The 15786-nt window shown below is 42.5% G+C and overlaps 2 protein-coding genes across 2 annotated transcripts; one reads left to right on the top strand and one right to left on the bottom strand.

Moving 5' to 3' along the window:
* The first annotated feature begins 313 nt into the window (after positions 1-313).
* NUDT15 (nudix hydrolase 15) lies at positions 314-3334 on the top strand. The gene is made up of 3 exons (XM_062607360.1): positions 314-591; positions 698-888; positions 1842-3334. The coding sequence occupies exons 1-3, from the start codon at positions 440-442 to the stop codon at positions 1985-1987; spliced, it is 489 nt and encodes a 162-aa protein (XP_062463344.1). The 5' UTR covers positions 314-439; the 3' UTR covers positions 1988-3334.
* Positions 3335-5905: 2571 nt separating this feature from the next.
* Positions 5906-15561, bottom strand: MED4 (mediator complex subunit 4). Its single transcript, XM_062607359.1, has 7 exons — positions 15426-15561; positions 12995-13061; positions 12471-12641; positions 12040-12097; positions 10441-10527; positions 9520-9651; positions 5906-6658 (listed from the first exon to the last, which is right to left on the bottom strand). Exons 1-7 carry the CDS (start codon positions 15527-15529, stop codon positions 6486-6488), a joined length of 792 nt encoding a protein of 263 aa, XP_062463343.1. The 5' UTR covers positions 15530-15561; the 3' UTR covers positions 5906-6485.
* Between the last annotated feature and the right edge of the window lie 225 nt (positions 15562-15786).

Here is a 15786-nt window from a genome sequence, read left to right as displayed (position 1 = left end):
GCTGCGTCTTCTTTGGCTTTAGATGCCCCTCATTTGCACAAATGCTTTCCGAGTTCCCAGTGGCTGCTCCGCGCATTCAGAGGGCGAACAGCCGGCAGCACCAACTGCAAACCCACCTCTCTTCACCAGTCCGCCTGGCGCAGGGCGCTGCTCCCCTCACAGGCTGCCGGCAGCCTCCCTGGGCACAGCGCCCCCTAGCGCCCCGCCTCTCCCGCGGCAGGCTCGGCCCTCAGGGCACCACGGCTCGCGGCCTCCCACAACGGCTCCGCCGCCACCACCCGCAGCGCTCACGCGCACCCTGCGTGCTCCCCCCCCCCCCAGCGCCCTCCCCTCCCCAGGCACCGGCCACCCAGAATCGGGCCGCGGCCCGGTTGGCGGAGCCGCCCCCCACCCGCCGGGCCTGAGAAGGGCGGAGCCTCTCCGAGCGCCCACGGTTACCATGGGCGAGGCGGCGCAGCCCCCGAGGCCCGGGGTCGGCGTGGGGGTGGTGATCACCAGCGCCGCGCACCCCGACTGCGTCCTCCTGGGCAAGAGGAAAGGCCCAGTGGGGGCCGGCACCTATCAGCTCCCCGGAGGCCACCTGGAGTTCGGGTAGGAGCCCCGAGACCCCCCATCCCACACCCTCCCCGCGGCCCCGCCGGTACGCGCGCCGTGTCCTGAGGCGGCCGTGCCGTGCCGTGCCTTTCTCTTCCCGCAGGGAAAGCCTGGCCGAGTGCGCGGCGCGGGAAACGCTGGAGGAGGCGGCGCTGCGGCTGCGCAACGTGCGCTTCGCCTCCACCGTCAACTCGTTCTGCACCGCCGCGCGGTACCACTACGTCACGGTCCTCATGAAGGGGGAGGCGGAGCCGGGTGCGGAGCCGCGCAACCGCGAGCCCGAGAAGAACGAGGGTGAGGGGCGGCAGCGTGGGAGGGGGGTGCCCGTTGCATCAAAACGCACCCTGGAGGTCGGTTTCCCGTTTACGTGCGTGGCCACACGCTGTGACCGACCGAGGGCGGGGGGTGGCTGCTGGCACCTTTATTCCGCAGAGCTGAGCAGACGCTCACTTCTGGTAGGGTCAAGGCTTAAGGAAAGTAATGAATTTAAAGTAACTGTGTTGGTAATTTCTGTGCAGTCCGTCCGGACTTGCAGAGGCGGAATTGTTACATGATTATCGTACAATCACAGAATAGTTTGGGTTGGAAGGGACCTTAAAGTGCATCCAGTTCCAACCCCTCCTGCCCTGGGCAGGGACACTTTCCACTAGACCATGTTGCTCCAAGCCCCGTCCAACCTGGCCTTGAACACTGCCAGGCTGGGGCAGCCACAGCTTCTCTGGGCAGCCTGTGCCAGCACCTCACCACCCTTACAGGGAAGAGCTTCTTCCTTATATCTAAGCTAAATTCTAAATCTCCCCTCTGCCAGTTTAAAGCCATTCCCCCTTGTCATATCTCTACATGCCCTTCTAAAAGGTCCCTCTCCAGATTATTTGTAGGCTCCGTTTAGTCACTGGAAGCTGCTTTAACATGTACCCTGAGCCTTGTCCAGGCTGAACAAGCCCAACTCTCTCAACCTGTCTCTGTAGAAGAGGTGCTCCAGCCCTCTGAACATCTTGATGGCCCTCCTCCATACTCACTCCAGCAGGTCCACATCCCTCTTGTGTTGGGGACCCAAGCTGGAAACAATACTGCAGGTGGGGTCTCAGGAGAGCAGAGTAGAGGGAGAACCACCTTCCTTGACCTGCTGGTCACACTCCTTTTGAATCAGTCCAGGATACTGTTGGTTTTCTGTGTTGCAAGTGCACATTATTTCATTCTCTGGCTTTTTCTTTTTCCTTTTTTTTTTTTTCATTTTTTCCCTGCAGGTTGGGAATGGGTTAAGTGGGATGAATTTCCTCCAGCAGATCAGCTGTTCTGGGCCTTACGCTGTTTAAGAGAGCAAGGTTACAATCCCTTTACAGAAGAGCTTGATCATCTGAAGGGGTACACAGGAAGTCACCAACTGGGGTAAAAAATAATGGCACATGATGTAACAAGCCAAATGAAAGACATGCTTTTTGGTGTAAAAGAGAAAAGGATACCTCATGTTCTCTCTGCCCATGTGAATATACCACCCTTTCCAAAGCCAAAAGGATGCCAGATGTTTCAGTGCTTTGACCGTATTTCATGTGACAGTTGTCTCTCATTCCACAGCTATTTCTAGCTGTTGTGGTTAACAGTGACTGTCTTCTTTAATATAAATCTCAGAGTGTTTTAGCTGGTTAATCTTTATATGGAAGAGCAGCAGAAGTCAGAGCAGAAGTTAGAGAAACATACCCCCTTGGTAACAGTTGCAGCATCAGGCTCAAGAGGAACTTTTTTTAAGACAGTGTCCTGCTATGTAAAACTTCTTTGTGTATCATGCTGCTTTCCTTATAATTGTAAATAATTAATTATAAATCTTGGACAAATTTTTAAACTTAGCCTTGTCTTGTAGCTTCAGTTAAGATACTGTCATGAACAGAAGTCACGTTCTACAGACAATGCCTCATTCTGCAGACAGTATATACTTGAAAGAGTACTACAAACATGAAAAGGATTGTCAACATTAATGATGAAAGGTTTATTGCAGGGGGTGAAGATTCCCATCCTTCTTGCCACCCTCTTTCCTTACAGGGTTCTGTTTGCAGCCTCAGTTACATTAAAATTTACCTGAAGAGGTGTTCCAGATCTCTACAGTTGATCTTAATTCCTGATCAGGTTACTAAACTCTTAATAGTTCAATTAGAACTATTAGAACTGGAGAGGTGCCTAAAGTGTTCTGCTAGGCTGAACACAAATAAGCTGACACAAATAACATCACACAAACTAATCTTGATTGATAGGTGTAGCTCTACAGTAGACAGCCATACTTTGGGGCTAAAGAGGGTTGTAGGTTCTAAACAGCACAGTCAGTACAATTCTGTATGGCGGCTGGATTTGATAGAATTGTTCATTTTCAGTTTGATGTGATGAAATGATTGAACAGAGGCAATGAAATCATGACATACAAAAAATTGTGCAAAACCAATGAGTTTATATTTTTAATTTTTCCAGGATCTGTAACCAGATTTGATTCTTTTCCAGCTGTAGTTCATTAGAACATCAGCAATTCATTTTAGGATATGACTTTTTTAAAAAAATCACTAATTGCCTCATTTTTTTCTCTTTGGGCTTCTTTTAAAACACAGGTTTTGTCTGTTTCCAACTGTTGTACAAAATGTTCTGAGATATGTTTTATTCAAAAGAAATTAAAGTTAAGCACAATATTTAAAGATTAAAATTGTCTAAAATTATGAATTGACTTGTCAGTTCTTAAAATAAATGAGCTTGAATGGTTTAGAGCTCAGAGATAGCTCTTTTTCCTGAGAAGCAGAGTGATACGAGGTGTAAGAATGCTGCTTAATTATTGCAAGCCTCCTTGCTTAGAATGTGAAGTATTAACTACATGCTACTTAGGACATATTCTTTCTCTGAAGTGAATAAAGAAGATAATGTTATAAAGCAGTTTTGAAATGGGGAATATCACTGAAAATTCCTTTACCGCTGTATCTTTGTAGAAAGCTTATTTTTTTCTATTCAAAAGTGGAGGTTTTCTTCTTGAAAGCAACTTTATGTACACTGAAAATTATTCCATTCAGCTGTCAACAAAGAGGCTGTAGGAAGAGCTGACAGATGTCATGCCCATCTGTCTCAAAGACTAAACAGGAAAAAAAAAAATTGCCATTATTTAATATGATCTAGTGCAATTTTAAATTTTAGAAGGCATTTGGCTCCTGATGGGGAAACAGGGGTCACTGTAGAATGGTTTGTCATACAATAAATATTTTGATACCATTAATGGTTATATTCATTCTATCTGTTGTAAATACACAAGCAATTACTGAAATGAGGACACAAACAGTATCACCATATGTCAGGGCTTCTGCATCCTTTCTAAGTGGACTGATGAAACTACTACAGTGCACTACTGCAACCAGCTGTCAGCAATCCCTAACTTAAGTAACTTGGTTTGTATGTATCATGCATTTGTACTTTTTTTTTCCCCAGGAAGTTTGATTCTCAATAATTTTTTTGCTGCTAAGGCTCAGTGTTTTCAACTAAATGTTATGTTTACTTTGATTTTTGGTACATTTGCTAAACAGTAAAATCTATTGGGTACACATTTAAGCCACTTAATAAGAGAACACAAATATGGTTTGTTTAACTTACTGTAATAGACAAAATTCACCTAAAATAGCATTATAGTTATCCAGTATTGAGAAAAATACTCCTGAACAGCATATGGTTTGGAGCACTGATGGAAAGAAACTCATTAGGATGTATCTTATACCCAGAGTCTGATTCTATGCTAAGTGAACTGTGTGCAGAGTTGTTGTCTTACCTGTTTCTTAGATGTAACACCACACTGGTCCCATTTGGTCCCTTTTAATCCTTCAACAGACTAACAAGCAACCCAGGAGAAAAAAAAAAAAAAGTGTTCATTGCTTCTGTTCATCCTTATGTCTGGAAACAATCGCCCACCTCCACAGTGAATCACACGATAAAGCCATGTAAGAGTTTTGGGTAGACTGTACATTACACTTCCCATCACTATTAATTATCTCTATTTGTATTTCATGCCAAGAAAAGTATGTTCTTACAAATGAGAAGACAAGAGACTAGTGACCTGTGGCCATGTCGTAAGATGTGTTGAGAGAGGGGCATTTAGGGAAGAAAATACTAATCCCACGGTACAAAGCAATGAGTAGCTGCATTTTGCAATATTGTGTATGATTCTGGTCACGCATGTTTAAGAAAAACAATGTGAACTAGAACAGGGGTAGCCAAGATTAACTAGAATGATTGACATGGGGCAGGTGTATTTGAGTTAACATGAATTAAAAATTCATCTTAATACAGTCCTCTTATGAAGACATTGGGGATAAACTCCAAAGAAGAAAAACAGGATACTAAACAAAAGTCAAAATATGTATTTATATGGAAAACTTCAGACTGCAGAATAGAAGTGAAATTTTAGTAACTAAAAATACTTCCAAAAGGAACAGCTGAGACAAAACCAAATTCCCAATTTCTCTTAAAAACAAAAAAGCACTGCCCTATATTATGCAACTGAACCTGACTGAAGTCCTTTTCATGTCTACATCCTTATGGGATTTGTATGTCTGTTGATCATATGTGGCAGCATTACTGACAGCAATACTTGGAAGATTCTCCGAACAAACAATGAAGTACCTGATTTATCAGATACTTCCTGTGAGAAATCTACAAAATGGCAGTGTGGAGTAAATTTGTGATCTGTCCTTCAGGAAGCCTCACTGCAGGGCAGAAACCTGTAACTGCCATGAGCAACAGTTCACATTAGTTTCTGATCTGATCAGAGGTTTACTTAAGAGAAAAGTAGCCATTGTAAAATAACTCCTTGAGCGAAACAGACCAGGGAAAGCAAAGCCAAGTGCCTTTGGAAAGATGAAAGAACATTGTAGCTGAGGCAGGAAATGCAACAGCTGAAGTAAACAAATCATCAGGTTCAAAGAACTGAAAAATTATAGACAAGAATGAGTACTTTGAACTGGAAGGAGCTGAACCTGCAGTGTGCCCCAAGCATGTCATCTCCGGGGGCCCAGGATGCTTAACCAGAAGCCTTGCAAATGGATGGGCAGTCCACATGGCTGCCTCAGCGTCTGCCCAGTTATGCATGTACCTGGCAAAGCTCAGCTGAAAAGGGCAGGCTCTCAGTTTGTGACTCCTCAGCTGCTTCTAATACTGACTTGGCATTTTGCAAAGGGGAAAAATGAGTACAAACTTCTGAAACTCCAGAATTCAACCACATACTGGGATAAAATGTGATGAGTACTGAAGTTACACAGTAACTCATTCAAGATTTAAGTCTGCAAAAAGAAACGAGAAGTTAGATCAAAGCTAAGTTTATTTATGACAAATCATTATATATTACAATAATTACAAACTTTTTTCCTTACACCTTATTCCCATGTTTTTGTTCTCGGCTCAAAAACATGGATTTAGGCAGTGACAAAAAAAAAAGATATTAAAATTATAAATGTCATGTCTCATTTCTGTGCCATAGAAAGGCCATCATCAAAACAGTAAAGTTACTAACATACATGGGGATTCCCCTTACACCTTTTTTCCCAGGAACTTCTGTCATCTAATGTATAGTAAACATATATATATATACACACCATGTCTCTTGCAAACATACACATTCACACATTTACATAATCGCTGGAAATGTGACATCTCTCCTCCAGCAGAAAGCTCCCAGTCATTTTACTTGAATATCTAATGCAAAAAAATATTCTAAAAAGTCCATGATTTATAAATTAGTCACCCTATTTCTGAGCCAGCTGTTATCTTCTCCCTACACAGGGCCACCAGTGTAATAAAAGGATATTGTGTCTTACGATGAACAGCACCCAACCTACCTTTACCACAGGAAAGGTCTACTAGGGATACTGTCCCTCTTGTACCTAGTCTGAGTCACTGCTGCTGCTTGAGGAGTCTGTTGACATAACTTCTACATCATCTTCATTCTCTTTATTGTGTCCTGGAGGCTCCAACATGAAGTCATTACTATGATTAGGAGGTAGCATGTTCATTGACATATCACTTGACTGCCAAGGATACTGAGGAGCCAGCACATCTGGAAAAAAAAGGGGCATTATCAAACAATCAGCTTTGTATATCAACAAATGCAAGAAGACAGCCCAGCCAGAACTCCAGTTTAAAATTAATCTTAAAATCCTTCCTGAATTCTGGACAGCTGAAACCCTCCATCACTGTAAAAGCCTACGCTGCCTGAGAGGCCCACTTATGTAGATGGCTCTTGATCTCTCATCACTCCTCTTCAAAACAGTATATATGCATACAGAGCTTTTCACCTTCAAAGCACAGTTTGAACTGCCTTAACATTCACAACCACTGGCAGTAATGAAAATGATCACCCTCTGTCAGTATGCAAAAATAGAGGAAAATATTAGATTAAAAAAAAACTAAAACCTTAAGCTAGACTAGAAATTCAAAATAAAAGGTTTTATCCAAATTTCACTGAAAATACCTTGGTTATCATTTTTCCCAACAGCAAATATGGCATACCAAGAGCAAAGGAGACGAGGGTCCTACTACAAAACCAGGGCCACAGAGATACTTGAAGTGGGAATGCCCCACTGTGCCCCAGCGAGGCCAGCTTCAGTTACCTCTGACTTCTCTCCCCTCTGGCTGTTTCTTCTCTTCTACAACTTGCAAAACCATTACACACTGTACTCCCTACCAACCCACCCTCTTCCCACACTTCTTAGTCTCTTCCTTCCTTGCCCCCCACAAACAGTTCCCATTTCAAAGCTGCACTATGCATCTATATGCCATTTCTTCTCCCTTCTTTTTAATTTATGCTCCTACTGCTGTGCTTCAATTCTTTTCCACTTACTACCAGGCACCACAGCTAAGACTATCCCATAGGAGAAACCAGCTATCTCCACTTACATCAAGAATTAAAAATAATTAGGTAGTCAGAAGTGAACAAAAACCCATGCACATGTTACTTTGAGTACAGAAAAACAGTGCACTCTCTAAGCAGGGGGGTCATCTAGGGGTGATGTATGCTCACTCAGGTGCTATCTAACTCAGAACTCTCCACACACATAGTAGCTTCTGATCTTCAAGTTCTCCACGTATGAACTACAGTTACAGTTCCCTAATACCAGATGCATTACCTACCTGTACAAATCTGACCCACCAGCAGATACCACGGCAGAATGCAGCCTTTGTGCTAGTTCTGTGACAGCTTTAGGAAGGCCAACAACAGTACAAGGTGGTCTCATACCACCTTTGGTGAAGTTAAACAACTTTATTTGAACCAGCTGAGAATAAAAGCCAGTGTTCTACATTTTGTGGCCATACTTCAATGCTAGAACTAGTCCATTATTAAACCAGGCTGAATGTATGTGCTAAGCAGCCTCCAAGTTTTCAGGCTACCAAGCAGCACAGTGGCTGGCTTGCACACTCCCTAAGGACTCAATAACCCAGTATGTCCCTGCAAAAGTCTCTAGAAGAGCTAAATCCCATAATGAGCATTCTCAGGACATGCCTCCACACACCAACAGATGCAGGATCCCTATACAAAATGCTGAAAAGTAGGGCAAAAGAAAGTAGGGCAGCCTCTACTTTCTTTTAAATGAAGTTTTGATGTTTCCTTTTTACCTGTTAGTCTAGTAATTAAGAGGATTTCCCCTGACATAGGAAATACAGATTCAAATAACAACTTTACTTAGGTGTATAAATCCCACATTTTCCAGCTTCTCAAGGAAAAGTCCTGAAAAGTGGGCTTTTGGTTCTTACAGAGACACAACTCAAAAGTAAAAGGAGCAAATCTGCATCCTCTGAGGCAGAGGAGCCAGCCAGAATGGCCTCTACTGAAACTTAAGCAAATAAATGCTCAAACTCCATGAGGAAAACACAACCTTAACTTGTACTCTGACCATGTTTGAGAAGAAAACAGAAAAGGTAGTACATGGGCCCATCCTCAGCATTTTCCTGGTGGGCTGCTATAGACAGATGTCAGGGTCCCACTCCTATTAGCTCACTGACCCATTTTATCCAAGGCCAGAGGTTTAGAAAGCAAGATGGTGCAGAACTTCAAGGCACTTCCTAAGAGGTGATAATAGCATTAGAGAGATGATGAGAAACACTAAATCCAAGTTTACTATTTCTCCAATGGAGTCATAGTACAGAGGTTTTCAATGTACTTAGTACAATTTTTGAAAACAAGCTTTCAGACCACCTGAAAGTGGCTTAACAGTCAGGTAAGAACTGTTACAGCTCTATGAAACTAAGAATCATCCACAATTTAGTCTAACCATGGTAGATTAATGCTGCACAGGTACAGAATCACTGGATTCTTGATTCAGTTACTATAATTTAGTGCTAAATTCTATTTTAGCATGAATGAATGAATTCCACTACAGTCAATGGAAGTGCCCATTTCACTAAGCAATTAAGGTAAGGGACTATAAAGCCCAATTCCTACACTCAAGGTACTACCTCACAAGCTGTCCTTTGCAGCATCTTTTCAATCCAGAACTTCTAAGCAAAGAGTCTTGCTATATGCAGCATAGACTTAAAGGAAAGTAGCGGGTGACAATAAACTTTTCTTCCAAATACAGCTTTCACAATCCCATACTTTGTCATCACTACTAAGAAAAGATTGCTTTGGAAATGCTGCTTTCTAATATCATTCGATATCACTTAATTTACAGCAATTTAAGTGAATTGAAGGGTAATTCAGTGACTTTTGCTTACACTTAGCTGTAGTGTCTGCAGTATGATTTAACATGAAGTAAAATTTATGCAATTTGTAAATGTTAACTCTATTTACTACATGATCGCTGCTAGGGAACACCACTGGCCATAATTTTCATTATCTTTACTCTGATTTGCCTTTGCAAATGTATAATTGCTATGACTGTACAAGGAATAAAGAAAAGCAAACAAAACAGTTTCTCTTACCTGGCAGTCTGCCCGCAGCAAGTGCATCCCCTGGTAAGTGGCCATTAACTCCATTGGTGGATGGGTTGTTCATCTGACCCAAGAGACCACTCCTCATTTCCAGATCTGTAGGATATGGCCTACGTGGGTCCCCTTTAAAAAAAAAAAAGGAATGTTTTTAAATATTTAGCAATTGTCTTGCAGACATTAACTTTTTCTTCAGTGCCTAGTTTCCTGACCAAAGAAACCATACTCTGATTGATTAGATCAGCAATGAGCATCACATCTGTTTTGTTAAAATCCAAGTCTGTGCCTTTCACTTTTTTTGTTCATTCAGACCTGGCAAAAAAGCACATTAAAAAAGCCACAACAACAAAAAAAAAACAAAAATAAAACAACCAAAAAACCCCATGTTTAGAGGATATCTTTGCTTTCCCTGCTACTTCACAGCTAAACAGCAAGGGCAGGAATTGGAAAACAAAAAAACAAAAAACCCTCACTTTCTCATTTTGGACAAGAAGGATAGTCCTGAAAATTGAAACCTGGCATGATGGAAGCCCTGCTTCCGACTCTACTGATTACTAACATCCTCTGAAAAGATTATTATAAGGGGCATAAGGGAAAATAACTAAGCACATGGAAAAGCCTTCAACATACTTGGTTCTAACTTACAATTGGGGCCAACATTCCACGGAAAAAAGCAAACAAAGAGCAGAGGAGAGCAGTCAGTTAATGGAATGTGAAGTTTCATAGCCTTTTGAAGATGTACATAACAAAGTCTACAGGACTTTGGATATCTATTTTTCATTGAAAATATAAGCTAGAAGAGGTGAAAACAATGTTATTCTAATAAACCCCGGTGTTCATCACTGTATAAAAGCATTGTAAGAAAAGGTACGCTTCATTATAAAAAAAACTTGTTGCCATAAACATGATGGTTACCTGGCACCCATGTGAGAGGGGCACACACAGCATTGCTAGCACTGATCCTATGGGCATATTTAATTATTTCTTCAGAAGAAATGGCACCTGGAAGAATGGAAGAGAAGTTACTATATTCACAAGAAGCTGCATCATTTAATTATTTCAGAATACTGGGCATTAATAGCTAGAAGATTGGGAATGTAATTTTGTCAAACATTAAGAGCATATCTCAAATGCAGTGACTACTTAGAGGATTCTTAGACTATGCAAGGCTGACCTTTACAGTGAACTGATTTTACAGCCACAAGTTCACTACACTTTTAATGGCAACAGATCTTTAACGCTGTGAAAAACACAAACCAATCTCTTCAGCAGTGTACTTGACAAGCACAATTTGTAAGAAACTTTTAGCACCTGCTTTATTATGGAATTTTCTGTAGTAAAGAAATTTTTTGTTGGTTTAATAATTGTAGGGCATACATGTAGCAGCCCTTCTAAATATGTGCATGTATTACAGTAACATAAGCTTAATGAAATTCCTCTATTTTTTTAGATAAAAAAGGTGTAACAAGATGATGAAAGACACGTAAAAAAAAAAACAAACCCAAACATTAAGAAAATGCCTCCCCCCAAAAAAAACAAAGAAGTAAGTTTCACTTGGTAAGTGCCATAATGTCAGAAATTGTTACAGGTTGTCCTGGGTTCAGCAGTAGCAGTCATTTTTCCCCTTCTTGGTAGCTGGTGCAGTGCAGTGTTTTGACTTTCAGCTAGAGCTGATAACAAGTGATGTTTTGGTTTGGCCAAGGACTTTGTGAGCCTCATGCTCTGCCAGGGAGGAGGGGAGGCCAGGAGGAAGCAGAGACAGGACACCTGACCCAAACTGACCAAAGAAGTATTCCATACCACAGCACGTCATGCCCAGGATGCAACTGGGAGTTAGCCGGAAGGGCTGGGAGACTGGGGGGTTGGAGGAGGTATCGGTCAGTCTTTCGGGCTGAAATACAGTTGGCTGGTGGTGAGGTGTTGTATTCTCTTCCCTTGTTATTTCCTTTATCATTATTATCATTGGTGGTAGCAGTAGTGATTTGTGTTATACCTTAGTTACTAACTAAACTGTTCTTATCTCAACCCGTGGGAGTTGCATTCTTTTCGATTCTCCTCTCCGTCCCTCCGAGAGCAGGGAGAGGGCAAGAAAGGGGGGGAAGTGAGCGAACGAATTACCTGACTGGGTTTAAACCACGACACAGGTACAACCAGTACCACTAGCTAGCCAGTCTTTCAAATACAGTGCATGCATACACAAAGCATTCTCTTCCTTTCCTCAGCAAACCTGCTGAAGCAATTTGGTGAGAGGCAGCTGCGTAACCAGACAGACTATTATCAGTCCAAGAAGAGTGCTGAGACAGTTGAATTCAAGACATGTTTGCCACCAAAAAAATACTAATTCCTGCCTTTATTCTGTTTATAGGTTCATAATGAAATGGAAATTTGTTTACACACAAAGCATCTGAAATCTGTAATAGTAGATGAAAATAAATAAAATAACACTAACTCAAGCTCATGAGCAACTTTGTTTACAATTGCATTTACCTAGGATGTATGATCATGGATACCCACCTTTTCTTGCTTTTTCAATTGATTTCAGCTTTTCCTTTGCTTGATAAACAGCTGTTGCCTAGTTGTAAAAAAAAGAATAATAAAAAAATGAAACAAACCAAACCTTCAAAGCATTTTTAATTTCTAAACTACACAAAGTCAGCTTCATGAATAAAACCCTTGCGTTTAATTGCATTTTAAGAAAGAAACTGTTCAGTGAACATTTTCAAAATATACGGAAATAAAGTAGGTTTGGAAGAAAATTAGCATTATAAACCAAAACTGAATACCATGATAACTAAAGAGAATATGACTACTGAAAAATAAAGCCAAACCACTAAGCTTTTATGAAGTTTTAAATATTTAAATCTTCTCAAACACAACACCACTTCCTCCAGAGCCACCTTTTCACAAGTAGGTTCTCAAAAGCAAGCACATCATTATGAACTTACCAGTATGTGCTCTGCTTCTTTTAGTTGTTTCTGCAGCTGCTGAATATCATTATCCCTCTTTTCTACTACCTTTTCTAAAAGCTGCATTTCATGATGGGTTTTCCCCTGATCAACTGCCAGCTTCATTAGCTCTTGAAACTCTCCATCTCTCTGAATCAGCAGTTCCAGGATCTATTGAACAAGAGTTTTGCAGAACTTTTAATTTAGCTGGAGTAACAATACACCCTCAATCAGGCTGTAAAGAAGAGCCACTGACATTCATAGAGTATTTCTGTTTGCATGAAAATTAAACAAAATTTCTTCCCTCTGTTTGCAAAAGCAGCCTAAGAAGCATACATCAAAATGAACAAACAAACAAGCAAACAACATGAGGACCAAGAATGCCTTTGTAGTGGGGCCAAAACCTAATCATCACCATTAGCTATGCTCAGCACAGACAAGAATAAAGGGAGAAAGAGAGTGGTGGTCCAGATATAGAAGCATTTTGCTTACACAAAGAAATACAGTTTAGAAAGTCAGCTTACCTGGGTCTCCTCTCCTGCTTGTGGAAGCTTCTGGTTTCTTGAAATTGCCAAAATTTCAATTAGCTCCCTGAAAGGAAAACTCAAAATTGGTGTTTGCACAATTTTCTAGGTCATTATTTGTAAACCACAAGTCATCCCCAAATTGTCAGTGTACTGATATCATTACAAAACTATATGCATGGACTTGAGTATTTTATAGTACAGTGTTGGCAAGGATTTCTCAACTAAGAGTAATTCTATGAATAGTCTCATGATTGAAGCACATTTTCTTTGTTCTTTGAGCTCATGAAGCACTTGTACATTTATACTCAATAAATGTGCCGAGTTCTTGCCAAACTACGCAAGACAAACAGAAGCTGAAAGAAGAAACAGCACAGTAAGCCACATTCATATCCTACTTATACTGCCTTTGTTGTAAGAGGGTGTGAAAGTTGTCCTCACCATTTTAGTTCTCTATTTTTTCTCCATTTTTTTTCCAAACAGAGCAAGTTTCACACTTGGGCTTAGAGCAATTAAGTCTACACTTCCAAGCACCTAAAGAGTTTGCTGTGAAACTACTTTTACTACAAGTATTTCTACAATAGTGTATTAGTTGTATATCAAACACATAGAAATACAATTTAAAAAGATAATAATCTTCAGGTGCTTGGTTAGAAGTGCTTCTCAAACTAGTATCTTGATCACACTTCCAGGTACCCATTTACTTTGTCACCATTCTGAAAAGCCATCAAGAACCTTGGAGGGAACTCACTAAGCAACAAGACCACAACATAAAAAGGCATTTCTGTAAACTCAGCAAACTTATTTGGCTTCTAATGGCATGAGTAACTGTCTATCTGAGGACACTGTCCTTGGAACAGATTCTCTGCTTGTTTCAGTGCAAACAGCTGAGTGGGATGTATGACTCATTCAGCACTGGGGCCAGAACCTTAAAATGAAAATAGGTGCTTGTTAAAATATCTGAAAAAGCCCCTCACTACTAAAGCTCTGAGTAACTTGTTGGCCTATGTCTCTTGGTCACTCCTAAATACTAAAATGATTTTACACAGCTAGATAATAAAGAAAGTTGTCATTATCACTAAAGCTTTATTCTACCTTACCAACCACTGAGCAGTAGCAAACAAAATGTTATGAATAGATCAGCTACCACCACCAAAGCTGGTGGCATGGAGGGTTGTAATTCTGCTACGTGTTAGCCAGAAAACACACAGACACGGATTCAAAACTATGCAAAGGCTACAGACTGTTGCTTAATGTTTGCCCATACCAGCAAACCAGTATCATGACTGGGAAAGGCCCAGCTCCACAGTGCTGCAACAGTTTGCTGGTCAATAGGCAGATTCACTAAATATTTTTGAGGGTTGCTCGGGATTCATTATTGTAGAATAGTCCAAATGGTCTAAACAGTCCCAAGATTAAAAAGAAAACCATAAAAAAAAAAAAAAACACAAAAAACACAACAAATAAAGAGCAACGGGATTTTGTTTTATTTCTTTCTCTACAAACACATGTTCTCTAGCAACCCATATGTCACAATAAAATCTAAACCTGAAAATAAAACTTATTAAGAAAACAAGATCAACTGACCAATGTATTTTCCTTCTTGTACCAGGGGTAATCATACAGAGTGAGCCAGCCGCGTAAACAGTGTGGGTTATTCCATGTGAAAAAGTTTTCCTAAGCTCCTACTCTCTCGAGAGGAGGAAAATGACTAGGAAACAGTTTAATTGAACTCTACAACACGGTGGCCAGCCTGGGTGAGGGTCATCAGACCGGCCTCAAAGAGCATGGAAAAAGTATCTGAGAATTACTCCAAAGGCAAGCTCTGCAGCCTACTTTGAGTTTAACACTAATGCTGGCAATGACCAGAACGGCTTGAGTCATGCAACACCACCTACAAATTTCTGAGTTAAACATAATTTTTAGTGACTAATAAAAAGCCTAAAATCTAAGGGGGAAGGGGAGGGAGATGCGTGCATGCAAGCATTTTCCAGGAAACGCAGGCTGTCAAGCAAGACAGCAAATTAGGTGGTAGAATGCTCTAAGAATAACAGCATGCTCTCCTGCTCTAAGAAATAAGGCGCTCTGGGGTAAAAGCTACGGAGGAGAACGCAGCGCCGGACCAACTCCCTCCCCTCCAGCAGGAGCCGGCCTGGGGACTGCAGGAGAGCCTGGAAGCGCGTGCACACGGGCCTGGCCCTGCTCTCGCCCCGCACACCAGCGAGAGGTCGGGCCAGGCCGGGCAGGGCCAATTCGATTCTACCCGATTCCCTCCCAGCCCAACCCCAGGGACACCCGCTCCTCCCGCCGCCCTCATCGGAGGCTCCACGGACGCTCAGCGACGAGCTCCGTCACCTCACCTCACCCCACCCCCGGCGCCCAGCCGCCACCCGGGGCCCTCCCATCCGAGCACAGGGGCACAGCGCGGTACCTGGCCAAGAGCTCGAGATCCTCCAGCGCCGCCAGAAGCCGCTCCCGGGTGCTGCTGCGCTCCCCTCCACCACCCCCGGCCGCCGCAGCCGAGGCCGCCGCCATCACGACCCCCGTCACGAGCCCGACCCAGAACCACTTCCTCAGCTGCGGCGCCAGGCCGCGAGGGCGCCAGGCCGGCCAGCGCCCCCGTGCGGCCAGGCTGCGAACGGCAGCCGGTGGCGGCTGACGCATGCGCAGGTGGGCCCGGCAGTTGCAGGGTGGTTCCTCCCTGAGCCCGAGCGGGAGTGGCAGTGGGCTCACCTGAGGCACTGGAGGAGGAAGGGTCGCGCAGCAGTGGGGACACGGGACGGGCATGTCGC

This window comes from Pezoporus occidentalis, unplaced genomic scaffold, assembly GCF_034315485.1.
Source record: "Pezoporus occidentalis ecotype Australia unplaced genomic scaffold, CSIRO_AGI_Poc_V1 ctg122, whole genome shotgun sequence".
In the NCBI taxonomy this organism is placed as follows: Eukaryota; Metazoa; Chordata; class Aves; order Psittaciformes; family Psittacidae; genus Pezoporus; species Pezoporus occidentalis.
Note: the sequence above shows the minus strand (reverse complement) of the source record. Positions and strands in the feature narration are given on the sequence as shown.

Bases quoted from the DNA above. Each gene is read 5' to 3' on its own strand.
- NUDT15 (XM_062607360.1), top strand. From the start codon at position 440: ATGGGCGAGGCGGCGCAGCCCCCGAGGCCCGGGGTCGGCGTGGGGGTG. The intron at 592-697 runs GTAGGAGCCCCG...CTCTTCCCGCAG, and splicing joins GGAGGCCACCTGGAGTTCGG to GGAAAGCCTGGCCGAGTGCG. The intron at 889-1,841 runs GTGAGGGGCGGC...TTTTCCCTGCAG, and splicing joins CGAGCCCGAGAAGAACGAGG to GTTGGGAATGGGTTAAGTGG.
- MED4 (XM_062607359.1), bottom strand. From the start codon at position 15,529: ATGGCGGCGGCCTCGGCTGCGGCGGCCGGGGGTGGTGGAGGGGAGCGC. The intron at 13,062-15,425 runs GTACCGCGCTGT...TTTTCCTTTCAG, and splicing joins GATCTCGAGCTCTTGGCCAG to GGAGCTAATTGAAATTTTGG. The intron at 12,642-12,994 runs GTAAGCTGACTT...CTTGTTCAATAG, and splicing joins AAGCAGGAGAGGAGACCCAG to ATCCTGGAACTGCTGATTCA.